The sequence below is a fragment of the Portunus trituberculatus genome, chromosome 2 (assembly GCF_017591435.1).
Source record: "Portunus trituberculatus isolate SZX2019 chromosome 2, ASM1759143v1, whole genome shotgun sequence".
In the NCBI taxonomy this organism is placed as follows: Eukaryota; Metazoa; Arthropoda; class Malacostraca; order Decapoda; family Portunidae; genus Portunus; species Portunus trituberculatus.
Genome location: NC_059256.1, coordinates 11,895,192 through 11,910,191, shown reverse-complemented (window position 1 = coordinate 11,910,191; position 15,000 = coordinate 11,895,192). Strand labels below are relative to the sequence as shown.

The 15,000-nt window shown below is 33.6% G+C and overlaps 1 protein-coding gene across 9 annotated transcripts in view; it reads right to left on the bottom strand.

Moving 5' to 3' along the window:
- The window catches only part of LOC123505755 (DNA-binding protein RFX2-like), an 80,238-nt gene that overhangs the window by 41,966 nt on the left and 23,272 nt on the right, over positions 1-15,000 (bottom strand). For 7 of the 9 annotated variants that reach the window (XR_006675248.1, XM_045257474.1, XM_045257466.1 and 4 more), the window contains one exon: positions 9,017-9,070. The exons of the other annotated variants lie outside the window; for them this stretch is intronic. Coding sequence is in view for 6 of the 7 variants with exons in the window: in XM_045257474.1 (XP_045113409.1) it covers positions 9,017-9,070 (54 nt within the window). In the remaining variant the exon portion in view is untranslated. The remainder of the gene's footprint in view (positions 1-9,016; positions 9,071-15,000) is intronic. 9 annotated transcript variants of the gene reach the window in all.

The following is a 15,000-nucleotide window of genomic DNA, read 5'->3' as shown; positions in this document are numbered from 1 at the left end:
AATACTTGGAGAGAGACACACAGACACTTTAGAGACAGTTCAATGGCTCCTGGTGGCTTCAATCTAGTCTCATCACTTTAACTATAAGCGTCTATCAGCTTTTCACTATTCTGTGCCCTAAATACTTGGAGACACAGAGAGACAGAGAGACAGAGACACTTTGGAGACAGTTCAATGGCTCCTGGTGGCTTCAATCTAGTCCTATCACCTTAACTATAAGCGTCTATCACCTTTCCACTATTCTGTGCCCTAAATACTTGGAGAGGCAGAGAGACAGAGACACAGAGATACTTTAGAGACAGTTCAAAGGCTCCTGGTGGCTACAATCTAGTCTCATCACTTTAACTGTAAGCGTCTATCACCTTTCCACTATTCTGTGCCCTAAATACTTGGAGAGAGAGACACACAGACACTTTAGAGACAGTTCAAAGGGTTCTGGTGGCTACAATCTAGTCCTATCACTTTAACTGTAAGCGTCTATCACCTTTCCACTATTCTGTGCCCTAAATACTTGGAGAGAGAGACACACAGACACTTTAGAGACAGTTCAATGGCTCCTGGTGGCTACAATCTAGTCCCATCACCTTAACTATAAGCGTCTATCACCTTTCCCCTATTCTGTGCCCTAAATACTTGGAGAGAGAGAGAGACAGAGACACACAGACACTTTAGAGACAGTTCAATGGCTCTTGGTGGCTTCAATCTAGTCCCATCACCTTAACTATAAGCGTCTATCAGCTTTTCACTATTCTGTGCCCTAAATACTTGGAGAGACAGAGAGACAGAGACACAGAGATATTTTAGCCACACTTCAATTGAGCCTAAAATATTGAAATGCCTAAAAAAATTGTGCTTGAAATGCCTAAAAATTGAGTAAAAAACTGAGCCTAAAAAATTGAGCCTAAAATATTGAAATGCCTAAAAATTGAGCCTAAAAAATTAAATGCCTAAAAAAATTGAAATGTCTAATAAATTAAGCCTAAAAATATTTACCTTAAAAAATTGAGCCTAAAAAATTTAAATGCTTAAAACTGAAGCCTAAAAACTTAGCTTAAAAAATGGAATGTTTAAAAATTGAGCCTAAAAAATTGAAATGCTTAAAAATTGAAATGCCTGAAAATTAAGCCTAAAAAAATTGAAATGCCTAAAAATTGAGCCTAAAAAATTGAAATGCCTAAAAATTGAGCCTAAAAAATTGAAATGCCTAAAAATTGAGCCTAAAAAATTGAGATGTATAAAAAATTGAGCCTAAAACTTGAGCCTAAAAAATTGAAATGCCTAAAAAATTGAGATGTATAAAAATTTGAGCCTAAAAAATTGAAATGCCTAAAAATTGAGCCTAAAAAATTGAAATGCCTAAAAATTGAGCCTAAAAAATTGAAATGCTTAAAAATTGAGCCTAAAAATAATTATATGCCTAAAAAAATGTGAAAGAAAATGAGTGAGAAAAAAAGGAAAGAAAAAATGAAAAAATGAAGAAAAATAATAAGAAAAATAAGAAAAATAAGAAAAATTAAGAAAAAATGAAAATAAAAAGAAAGAAAAGTCATTAATTTTTATTTTCACTTTAAAACTCAAAATAAATAAATTAATAAATAAATCAATAAATAAATAGAGAATAGATTATGTTCATGAATTGAGGTCCTACTAGAAAAATAATAATAATAATAATAATAATAATAATAATAATAATAATAATAAATAATAATAATAATAGTAATAAAATCTTCATATCTTTTCTTTGACTTAATAAGATAAAGAATGCATTAAATAAAGTAATGTTAAGGAGAGAGAGAGAGAGAGAGAGAGAGAGAGAGAGAGAGAGAGAGAGAGAGAGAGAGAGAGAGAGAGAGAGAGAAAGCATTACCTAACATACCCTTAAATATTTTCTTTTAGTTAATAAGAAAGAGAAAAAATAATAACAATAATAATAATAATAATAATAATAATAATAACAATAATAATAATAAAATTACATCTTTTCTTTTAGTTAATCAGAAAAAAGGAAAAAAACATCAAATACGCTAACCTAACCTATCTTAACCTATCCTAACCTAACCTAACCTAACCTAACCTATCCTAACCTAACCTAATCTAACCTTACCTAACCAACCTTAACTTAACCTATCCTAACCTAAATTAACCTAACCAACCTAACCTAACCTATCCTAACTTAACCTAACCTAACCTATCCTAATCTAACTTAACCTATCCTAACCTAACTTATCCTAACCTAACCTATCCTAACCTAACCTAACCAAACCAAACCAAACCTAACCTAACCTAACCTATTAACCCCATTTTTCCTTTAATTAATAAGAAAAAGAGGGAAAAATATAGACTAAACTAACGTAACCTTCACTTTAAAATACAAATTAAAATAGATAAACCAATAAATCAATAAATAAATAAATAAATAAATAAATAAATAAAACAATCTTAATATTTCTTCCTGGTCAACACATAAAGTTATTCTGTTTATTAATTAATTGATTTTATTGGTGAATATTTTGGTGTCATAACCTGAAAATGAAATAAATAAGCTAAAATTGTAATAAATGCCTAAAAATTGAAATAAATGCCCCAAAAATGAAATAAATGGTCTTAAAAATGAACTCCCTAAAATAAGAAATGCCTAAAAATAAAATAAATGGCTTAAAAATTGAAATAAATGCCTTAAAAATTGAAATAAATGCCTAAAATAGAAATAAATGCCCCAAAAATGAAATAAATGGTCTTAAAAATGAACTGCCTAAAAATAAAATAAATGGCTTAAAAATCAAATAAATGCCTTAAAAATTGTAATAAATGCCTAAAATTGAAATAAATGCCTTAAAAATAGTAATAAATGTCTAAAATTGAAATAAATGCCCCAAAAATGAACTGCCTGTAATATGTAAGGCCTAAAAATGAAATAAATGCCTTAAAAAATGAACTACTTAAAATATGAAATGCCTTAAAAATATAATAAATGCCTAAAAATTATAATAAATGCCTAAATAATGAAATAAATGCCTAAAAATAAGACATATGAAAATGTAAACCAAAAAAAAAAAAAAAATGAAATGTCTAAAAAATTCAAAGGAAAAAATAAAAGGGAAAATGAAAACTCAAAAAAATTAATTAAATGCCTAAAAAATACCCAAAAAATGCCAAAAAAAATTAACTAAATGCCTAAAAAAAAGAAATGCCTAAAAAATGAAAACAAAATTAAAAGGAATAAAAAGAAATGTCTAATAAAATAAACTAAATGCCTAAAAATGCCTAAAAATACCTAAAAAATGAACTAAACGCCAAAAAAATTAAATAAATGCCTAAAATGTCTAAAAAATGTACTAAATACCTTAAAATTGCCTAAAAATTATCTAAATGCCTACAAAATTAACTAAATGCCCAAAAATGCCTAAAAACTAACCAAATGGCAAAAAAGCCTAAAAATGATATAAATGCCTAAAAATACACAAAGCCTGAAAATGCCTAAAAATTAAATAAATGCCTAAAAATTTACTAAAAGCCTAAAAATGCCTAAAAATACACTAAATGCCTGAAAATGCCTAAAAATTAATTAAATGCCCAAAAAATGTCTAAAAATTAATTAAATGCCTATATACATTAAATAAATGCCTCAAAAATTAACTAAATAGCTAAAAATGTCTAAAAATCAACTAAATGCCTGAAAAATGTCTAAATGCTTAACAATTATTAAATGCCTAAAAATTTAAAGAAAAAAAAAAAAAAAATAAAAAATAAAAAACAAATAAATGCCTAAAATAATTAAATAAATGCCAAAAAATTAACTAAATGCCTAAAATAATTAAATAAATGCCTAAAAATTTTAATAAATACCTAGAATTTAATAAATGCCTAAAAAATTAACTAAATGCCAAAAAAAAAAAATGCCTAAAAATTTAAATGCCAAAAAATTAATCAAATGCCTAAAAGAATTAAATAAATGCCTAAAAAATGTACTAAATGCCTAGAAGAATAAAATAATACCAAAAAAAATTAAATAAATGCCCAAAATTAACTAAATGACTAAATCAAATAAATGCCTAAAATTTTACTAAATGCCTAAAAGAATTAAATAAATGCCTAAAAAATTAAGCCTAAAAATTTAAAGGGGAAAAATCAAATGTCTAAAAATTTAAAGGAAAAAATAGAAAAAAAAATTAAATGCCTAAAACAAAAACAGGAAAGAACAAATTAAATGTCTAAAAATTAAATGAAATGTCTAAAAATTAAATGTCTTAAAACTGAAATGTCTAAAAATTGAAATGTCTAAAAAAATAAAATGGTTAAAAATTGAAATGCCTAAAAATTGAAATGCCTAAAAAATGAAATGACTTAAAACTGAAATGTCTAAAAAATTAAATGTCTAAAAACTGAAATGTCTGAAATGTCTAAAAATTGAAATGTCTACAAAACTGAAATGTCTAAAAATTGAAATGTCTAAAAACTGAAATGTCTAAAAAAATAAAATGGTTAAAAATTGAAATGTCTACAAAAATGAAATGCCAAAAAATTGAAATGTCTAAAAACTGAAATGTCTAGAAAACGAAATGTCTAAAAATTGAAATGTCTAAATAACTGAAATGTCTAAAAATTGAAATGTCTAAAAAATTGAAATGTCTAAAAATTGAAATGTAAAAAAAAAATTGAAATGTCAAAAAAAATTGAAATGTCTAAAAAAATTGAAATGTCTAAAAACTGAAATGTCTAAAAAATGAAATGTCTAAAAAAATGAAATTACTTAAAACTGAAATGTCTAAAAATTGAAATGTCTACAAAACTGAGATGTCTAAAAATTGAAATGTCTAAAAACTGAAATGTCTAAAAAACTAAAATGGTTAAAAATTGAAATGTCTACAAAATTGAAATGCCAAAAAATTGAAATGTCTAAAAACTGAAATGTCTAAAAACTGAAATGTCTAAAAATTAAAATGTCTAAAAAATGAAAAAAATGTCTAAAAAATTCTGTAGTTCATTAAATCCAAAACATGTTAATAAATAATTAAATAAATAAATAAACAAACTTTCCCTGTCTTGTGTGGTGATGCATGCCACCACAACACCACAACACCAATAACAACACCAAAACACACACCATAACATTTTTGACCCCTCCCAACACCACCACAACACCAATACACACCAAAATACCCTTCTTTCCCTTCCCAACACCACCTCAACACCACTAACAACACCACAACACCAATACACACACCTTAACTCTCTCTTCTCTTCCTAACACCATGACAACACCCTCAACACCACCACAACACCAATAACAACACCAAAACACTCACCATAACTTCTTCTTTTGACCCTTTCAACACCACAACACCAACACACACACCATAACACCCTTCAACTTCTTCCAACACCATCACAACACCAACAACACCTAAACCAACACCAAAACACACACCAAATTACACTTCTTTCCCTTTCAACACCACCGACACCAATAACAACACCAAAACACCATTCTTTCCCTCCCAACACACCCATAACACCATCAACACACCAGTAACTGAGCATCAACACCACAAAATCTTTCAACACCGCCATGAACAACAATAACATCAATATTTTTTTCTTTTCCGAGCAACACCGATTGACTTTTCAACACCATAACACTGTCTTGGATTCTTAACACCACAACACCAAAAACAACACCAAACTGCCCATTTCTGCAAGCAACACCAGTGAACATTCTTGTCTTATCAACACCACTCCAACAACAACTACACCAACAACAACACCAGCAACACCAATTTTCTACCTTCCCTGTGACAACACCATCGCAAAAACAAGCAAAATAATGATATAAGCAAACATAAACACCAAAATTACAACACCGATAGTTATTTTGCTTCCATATTTACCTACAACACCACACAACATCACACAACACCACGCAACACCTCCCTACTGCAAGAATTAACTAGTATTTTCAATCTTTCGCCTCTATTCTGTCCACTTCCCTAATGCAAGAGTTCACCAGTACTCTCAATCCTTCACCACTATTCTGTCCACCTCCCTCATGCAAGAGTTCACCAGTACTCTCAATCATTCACCACTATTCTGTCCACCTCCCTCAAGCAAGAGTTCACCAGTACTCTCAATCCTTCACCACTATTCTGTCCACCTCTAATGCAAGAGTTCACCAGTACTCTCAATCATTCACCACTATTCTGTCCAACTCTAATGCAAGAGTTCACCAGTACTCTCAATCATTCACCACTATTCTGTCCACCTCTAATGCAAGAGTTCACCAGTACTCTCAATCATTCACCACTATTCTGTCCACCTCCCTCATGCAAGAGTTCACCAGTATTCTCAATCATTCACCACTATTCTGTCCACCTCCCTCATGCAAGAGTTCACCAGTACTCTCAATCCTTCACCACTATTCTGTCCACCTCTAATGCAAGAGTTCACCAGTATTGTAACTTCAACTAGAGCCTTTCAAAACCTGCCACTAGAACCACAAAAACCACACTTAAAAACCCACATCACTTCAACTAGAGCCTTTGGAAAGTAGAGGAGCTGGCAGACAGACGCACTGACACACACACACACAGACACACAGACACACACACACACACGTCACCTCCCCTCATCCCATGCTATCAAACACAAAAATTCGAGCAACAACAGATTTACAACAGCTTTACAACACCTATTTTGACACCACCCTCAGCCAGGATATGACACCATGGAAGGGGGAGAAAGGGAGGAGGGGTAGAGATGGGGGAATGGAGCTGGTAGTGATGGGATGATGGGAAGTGATGGTGATGGGAACTTAGAATAGGGAAATAATGTTTAGAATGAATTTTCTATATGGTGATTTAGAAGTTTTAAAGAGAGGTGTGTGTGTGTGTGTGTGTGTGTGTGTGTGTGTGTGTGTAATGCTGAAATCTTGTTAATCTGTCACTAGAACTGTAAAAACATCCTTAAAAACTAACGTCACTTCATCTACAGCCTTTGGAAAGCAGAAATGTGGTTAATCTGTCACTAGAACCATAAAAACACCCTTAAAAACCTATGTCACTTCAACTAGAGCCTTTGGAAAGTAGAAATCTTGTTAATCCGCCACTAGAACCACAAAAACACCCTTAAAAACCCAAGTCACTTCAACTAGAATCTTTAGAAAGTAGAAATGTTGTTAATCTGTCACAATTCTAAAATTATCCTTAGAAATGCATGTCACTTGAACTAGAGCCTTTACAAAGTAGAAATCTTGTTAATCTGTCACTAAAACCATAAAAACACTCTTAAAAACCCATGTCACTTCAACTAGAGCCTTTGGAAAGTAGAAATGTTGTTAATCTGTCACTAGAACCTTAAAAACTTAAAAACCTCCATCACTTCAACTAGAAATCTTGTTAATCTGTCACTAGAACCTTAAAAACACCCTTAAAAACCTGCGTCACTTCAACTAGAGCCTTTAGAAAATAGAGAAGGTGAAATGCAAGTGTATTTGAATATTTACTGATAAAGAAACAGAGAGAGAGAGAGAGAGAGAGAGAGAGAGAGAGAGAGAGAGAGAGAGAGAGAGAGAGAGAGAGAGAGAGAGAGAGAGAGAGAGAGAGAGAGAGAGAGAGAGAGAGAGAGAGAGAGAGAGAGAGAGAGAGAGAGAGGAGAGGAGAAGAGAGAAGAGAAGAGAAGAGAGAGAGAGAAGAGAGAGATATATGAGAAGGAAAAAAAAATATTGAAAAGAAAGAGAAGAAAGATAAGGAGAGGAAAACAATGATGAAAAGGAGATGAGGAGGGAAAAGATGCTGAAAAAGAAAAAAGACAAAATGAGAAAAAAAATGATGATGAGAGAGAGATGGAGAGGAAATGATGAAGGGATGACGACAGAGTGAAAGAATGACGAAGGGGCGATAAAATAGAAAAAAGATTAAAAAAACATGAAAAAAATAAAGAAAAGGAAGAAAATAATGAAAATAAGATCGTAGGAAGAAGAAGAAGAAGAAGAAGAAGAAGAAGAAGAAGAAAAAAAAAGATGATAGGATGATGAAGGAATGATGAAATAAATGAAAAAATAGAAGAAAAATAATTAAAACACTGGGAAGAAGAAGAAGAAGAAGAAGAAGAAGAAGAAGAAGAAGAAGAAGAAGAAGAAGAAGAAGAAGAAAATGATGAAAGGGTGACGAGTGGCAAAAGGGTGACTAAATAAATAAAAAAGGGTGATGACAGGGTGATGACGGTGATGATAGGGTGATGACAGGGTGATGATAGGGTGATGACAGGATGATGACAGGGTGATGATAGGGTGATGACAGGGTGATGACGGTGATGATAGGGTGATGACAGGGTGATGACAGGGTGATGATAGGGTGATGACAGGGTGATGACAGGGTGATGATAGAGTGATGATAGGGTGATGGCAGGGTGATGACAGGGTGGTGACAGGGTGATGATAGGGTGATGACAGGGTGGTGACAGGGTGATGACGGTGATGATAGGGTGGTGACAGGGTGTTGACAGGGTGATGACAGGGTGATGATAGAGTGATGATAGGGTGATGGCAGGGTGATGACAGGGTGGTGACAGGGTGATGATAGGGTGGTGACAGGGTGATGACAGGGTGATGACGGTGATGACAGGGTGATGACAAGGTGATGACAGGGTGATGACAGGGTGATGATAGGGTGATGACAGGGTGATGATAGGGTGATGACAGGGTGATGATAGGGTGGTGACAGGGTGATGACAGGGTGATGATAGGGTGATGACAGGGTGATGATGGTGATGATAGGGTGATGACAGGGTGATGATAGAGTGGTGACAGGGTGATGACAGGGTGATAACAGGGTGATGATAGAGTGATGACAGGGTGACAGGGTGATGACAGGGTGATGATAGGGTGATGACAGGGTGACAATAGGGTGATGACAGGGTGACGATACAGTGACGATAGGGTGACGAGGGGTGATGACAGGGTGACGACAGGGTGATGAGGGGGTAGGGGGTGCACACCATGGCCGGGGGGGGTGGCTCTTACCTATGCTGGGAGTAACAGGGGTAAGGGAGGTGTAGGAACGCGCTGAGCTACCCTCTGTCACGCCAGGAACCAAGAAACAACATATTCAACGCGGGTGGTGGTGGTGGTGGTGGTGGTGGTGGTGGTGGTGGTGGTGGTGGTGGTGGTGGTGGTGGTGGTGGTGGTGTATATTACAACTCTACTATATGTTAAGGCAGTTCACATGTCAATATGCAACTGAAATTGCAAGTTGCTATAAGTATCGACTGAATTTTTCTAGTTAGAGCACGTTCACACAGCGACTGGAAGGTATCGACTAGTTGGTGCCTTGGCGGGGAGTGAGTGTCAACAAACAGCTACCCGCCAAGATGTCTTCTCCAGTGACGCTGAAGCTGTGGTTGCTCCTGTGGCGTATCGGAAGAGTCAACAGGAAAGAAACTGGCTGTGGATACGTCCCTGGTTAAGTACAGTTACTCTTGATTTATGCGTGTTTAATTGACGTGTTTTTGTTAATATGCGACAGAAAATATATTATTAATTAATCAAATTTGCGCGGTTTGTTTCTACACGATTTGGAGCACATCCCACATTCCCTCTATCATCTAGTGTTTCTTAAGAGGATTACAAGTTTGTTTTATACCAGGTTTGAAATACGCAATGTCTCTTGGAACGCATCTGTCGTGTTAAGCAAGTTGCATGTAGAAGGAACGAAAGAGTGTCTATCGTACACTAATCTGAACACTGCACAACTGAAATCAAATGAAATCCTGATGTCTTTAATCCACACCACCAACAACACCCTGCATTGACAGAAACACCTCTTGGACTAATCTGAAGACCATAATCACCATCAAATTAAATCCCGACGTCTTTAATCCACATGCCAACAACACCTTGCATTGACGGAAACACCTCTTGGACTAATCTGAAGACCATAATCACCATCAAATTAAATCCTGATGTCTTTAATCCACACCGCCAACAACACCCTGCATTGACGGAAACACTTCTTGGACTAGTCTGAACACTGCACAATTGAGATCAAATTAAATCATGACACTTCTTCAAGCCACACCTCCAACAACACCCTGCATTGAGGGAAACACTTCTTGGAGAGTGGCAGCAATCTTATCAAACACCAATTTTCATAAGCTTTTTTTGTGGTATAATTCATCTTTAGGGTTCCAGATGTGCTCTTCTTCCTTCACTAACTTCAAAATCTTCTCTACATCTCAACCTCCAACATCGATGGAAGCATTTCTTGGAGAGTGGCAGCGATCTCATTAAACACCAATTTTCGTAAGCTTTTTTTTGTGGTATAATTCATCTTTAGGGTCCCAGATTATCTCTTTTTCCCTCAACTCCAAAGTCTTCTTCTCTACATCTCAACCTTCAACATTGATGGACGCAGTTCTTGGAGAGTGGCAGCGATCTTATCAAACGTCAATTTCCTTAAGCTTTATTTTTGTGGTATAATTAATTTTTAGGGTCCCAGATGTGCTCTCCTTCCTTCACTAACTCCAAAATCTTCTCTATATCTCAACCTCCAACATTGACGGACACAGTTCTTGGAGAGTGACACCAATCTCATCAAACGTTAATTTTCGTAAGCTTTTTTTTTCCTGTATAATTCATTTTTAGGGTCCTGGATTATCTCTCTCCTTCCCTCACCAACTCCTAAATCTTCTTCTCTTCATCTCAACGCCACATTTCCAAACCTTCCTCCGCAATATCGCAACGTAAACAGTCGCAAATTGACTGAACAAGACTGACACCGATATTCAGTCGAAAACTCTACTGCCTTGCAATTTCAGTCACGAATTGACATGTGAACCCACCTTTAAGTTAGGTTAGGCTGATATTATTCAAGCTATTGTTTTTTTTGTATGTATGATAAAAATGGATAAATATTATACATTTTCTAATAAACTTGGAGTAATTAATGGTGTTTTTGTGGTGGTGGTGGTGGTGGTGGTGGTGGTGTAAAATGTAACTCATTGCTAGTATTACCTAACTATGTCATTTGTGGTCAAGTTAGGTTCAGTGAGGTTAGGTTAGGTAAGACTAGGCTTGGTCAATAATTCACATCTTGACTGGAAACAAATCAAATAATGGTATAATTTTGTTTTTCCACTTGTATGATAAACAGAAAGAATAAATATTTCCCATTTTTCTTCTAAGCTTTCAATAAGTAATAGTTTTCTTGTAAAATGTCAACAAACAACAAATGCACCTATTGTAATACTGGTCTTATTGTGACTAATGCTAGCTTCAATATGACTTGTGATTAGATTAGGTTAGGTTAGGTTAATCCCTTCAGCACCATGATGCATTTCCCTATTCCTTGTGGTTACTATGAAGTGATTTTACACAGCTTCAGAAACTCATGTGGGGATTACAATAGTGAAGACTGTGGCCATTAATCTTCTGCCTCCATACACCCTTCCTGATGTCAATAAATTTGTGATGCCAATGGCAATGTCACAGCCAAAGCACAGGTCCAAATGCACCCAACACATGCACGGAGCGTCCCCTCTGGAGCCTGAGATGACAGAGCTCGGTGCAGTCTGGCTGGCAGTAACCTCCTCTAACCTTCCTCCCTCTCCCAAGACAGTACACCATCCTCCAGAGTTCCTTTTCCCTTTCTTCTGGCAAGACCCAATGCCCAGTCCCTAGAGTTCTGGCGAGAAACAGCACACCACCCCCAGAGGCCCACCACTATCCTTCCTTCCTGAGCTGCCAGCTGGACTTGCCTGACTAATGCCCCCGCACATGCCCTGCCTGCAGTCACCATGTGTTGTCTTAACTTCATCGCATCACTCACGCCATTGCCAGGAGCAGAGAGGAGTGCTCTGGGGCCTGCCTCATTGACACTTCTGCACATGCCCTGCCTACGGTCACTGTGTTGTCTTAACCTCATCATGCCCCTCACGCTGTCACCAGAGCAGAAAAGCACTCTTGGACCCAGGAGCCACACCCTGCAGCTTGGCCACTTGTACTGCCTCCTCCCATCACCCACAGAGTGAGAGCTGCCCTGAACTGGTATTGCAATGGTGGGGAGTCTGTCCCTGCCAGGCCACCTACCATACACCTAATATAGACTGAACTGTACATAAGTAAAGGGAAGACAGGATTATATTGTTTCCTTGGCCATCGGGGGAAGAACCATTTAGCCTCTTAAAAAAAAAAAAAAAATGGTCTAATGGTACACAAATCTCAAGGTAAAAATGTGTCCCAGTACTGAAGGGGTTAAAATAGTGAAGACTGTGACCATTAATCTTGTGACCTCCATAGACCCTTCCTAATGTCCTAATGGTCTAAGGGTACACAAATCTCAAGGTGAAAATGTGTCCCAGTACTGAAGGGGTTAAAATAGTGAAGACTGTGGCCATTAACCTTGTGACCTCCATAGACCCGGGTCTTCCTAATGTCCTAATTGTCAAATGGTACACAAATCTCAAGGTGAAAATATGTCCCAGTACTGAAGGGGTTAAAATAGTGAAGACTGTGGCCATTAATCTTGTGACCTCCATAGACCCTTCCTAATGTCCTAATGGTCTAATGGTACACAAATCTCAAGGTGAAAATGTGTCCCAGTACTGAATGAATGACCAAGAGTAAACCACAATGAATATTAAAATGCGTCATGGTTCCGAAGGGATTAATAATGACATTCGGTATTATGCTGTTAATAATATGGAGAACTGAAGAGAGCTGGTGTTCTTGGGTATTATGATTACAAATGATAAATATTTGCTTTTCTGGGTAAATAATCATGTTTTCCTTATAAATAATGAAGTTTTCCTGTAAATTATTATGCTGATAAGAAAAATAATAAATAGTTTTTGTATTGGTGGGATAAAAAAAAGGGTATATTTTTTTTTTGTCAATTCTGGATAAATAATTATGTTTTTCTTGTAAATGATGAAGTTTTTGTATAAATTATTATGTTGATTAGAAAAAATGATAAATAATAATGATTTTGTATTGGCAAGATAACAAAAAAGATAGATATTTGTTTTTAGTAAATTCTGGGTAAATAATCATGTTTTTCTTGTAAATAATGAAGTTTTTGTGTAAATTATTGGTATATTGATAGGAAAAATGATAAATAATAATGATTTTTTGCACTAATGTGATAAAAAAAAGGGATAAATATTAGTTTTAGTAAATTCTGAATAAATAATCATGTTTTTCTTGTAAATAATGAAGTTTTTGTGTAAATTATTGGCATGTTGATTAGTAAAATTATAAATAATTATGTTTTTTGTACTAGTGGAATAAAAAAAGAATAAAATTAATGTTTTTTTGTAAATTCTGAATAAATAATCATGTTTTTCTTGTAAATAATGAAGTTTTTGTAAATTATTGGTATATTGATAGGAAATATGATAAATAATAATGATTTTTTTTGTTGTCAGTATGAAAAATTTAATAAATATTTGGTGCTTTCCTGTAAACGGAGATAAATAAAGATCCTTGTAAATTGAGTAAATATTTGTGGTTTTCCTTGTAGTGAGATAAATAATGGTTTTCTTGTAAATTGAGATAAATAATAAGGTTTTCTTGTAAATTATAATGAATATTGGTATTTTCTTGAAAATTGAGGTAAATATTTGGGGTTTCCTTGTAAATTGAAGTAAATAATGAGGTTTCTTGTACATTAAGATATATAATTTTTTTTCTAATTGAGGTAAATAATGTTTGTCTTGTAAATTGAAATAAATAAACTGTTTTCCTTGTAAACTGAAATAAATAAACTGTTTTCCTTGTAAATTATAATAAAATATTTTAGTTTTTCTTGTAAATTGTGATAAATAATGAAGTTTTCCACTAAATTGATCAAAATAATGAAGTTTTCTTGTAAATTGATAAAAATAATGAAGTTTTCTGCTAAACTGAGATAAATAATGAAGTTTTCCTTGTAAATTAAGATAAATATTTGGTGTTTCTCTTGTAAATTGAGATAAGTAAATAGTTTTCCTTGTAAATTGAAATAAGTGAGGTTTTCTGCTAAACTGATATAAATAGTGAAGTTTCCTTGTAAATTAAGATAAATAAATTGATAAATAAATTGTTTTCCTTGTAAATTATAATAAGATAATACTGTTTCTTTTGTAAATTGATATAAATAATGAAGTTTTCTTGTAAATTGAGATAAATAATGATGGTTTTCTTGTAAATTGAGGTAAATAATGAAGTTTTCTTGTAAATTGAGATAAATAATGAAGTTTTCTTGTAAATTGAGATAAATAATGATGGTTTTCTTGTAAATTGAGGTAAATAATGAAGTTTTCTTGTAAATTGAGATAAATATTTGGCGTCTTTATTGTGAACAGAAAAATAATTGGAGTTTTCTTGTAAATAGAGATAAATAATGATGGTTTTCTTGCAAATTGACATAAATAATGATGTTTTTCTTGCAAATTGATGATAAATAATGAAGTTTTCTGCTAAATTGACATAAATAATGCAGTTTTCTTGTAAATTTAAATAAATAATTATGTTTTCTGCTAAATTGACATAAATATTGTTTTCCTTGTAAATTAAGATAAAAAATTGTGTTTTCCTTATAAATAGATAAATAAATTGTTTTCCTTGTAAGTTGATATAAATAATGTTGTTTTCTACTAAATTGATATAAATAATGTGGTTTCTTTGTAAATTGAGATAAAAATCTTCGTAAATTATGATAAAATATTTGTTTTTCTTGTAAATAGAGATAAATAATGATGTTTTCCTAGCAAATTGACATAAATAATGATGTTTTCTTGCAAAATGTGATAAATAATAAAGTTTTCCTTGTATATTGAGACAAATAATGAAGTTTTCTGCAAAAATGAGACAAATAATGAAGTTTTCTGCTAAATTAAGATAAATAATGAAGTTTTCCTTGTATATTGAGACAAATAATGAAGTTTTCCTTGTACATTGAGACAAATAATAAAGTTTTCTGCAAAAATTAGACAAATAATGAAGTTTTCTGCTAAATTGTGATAAATAAT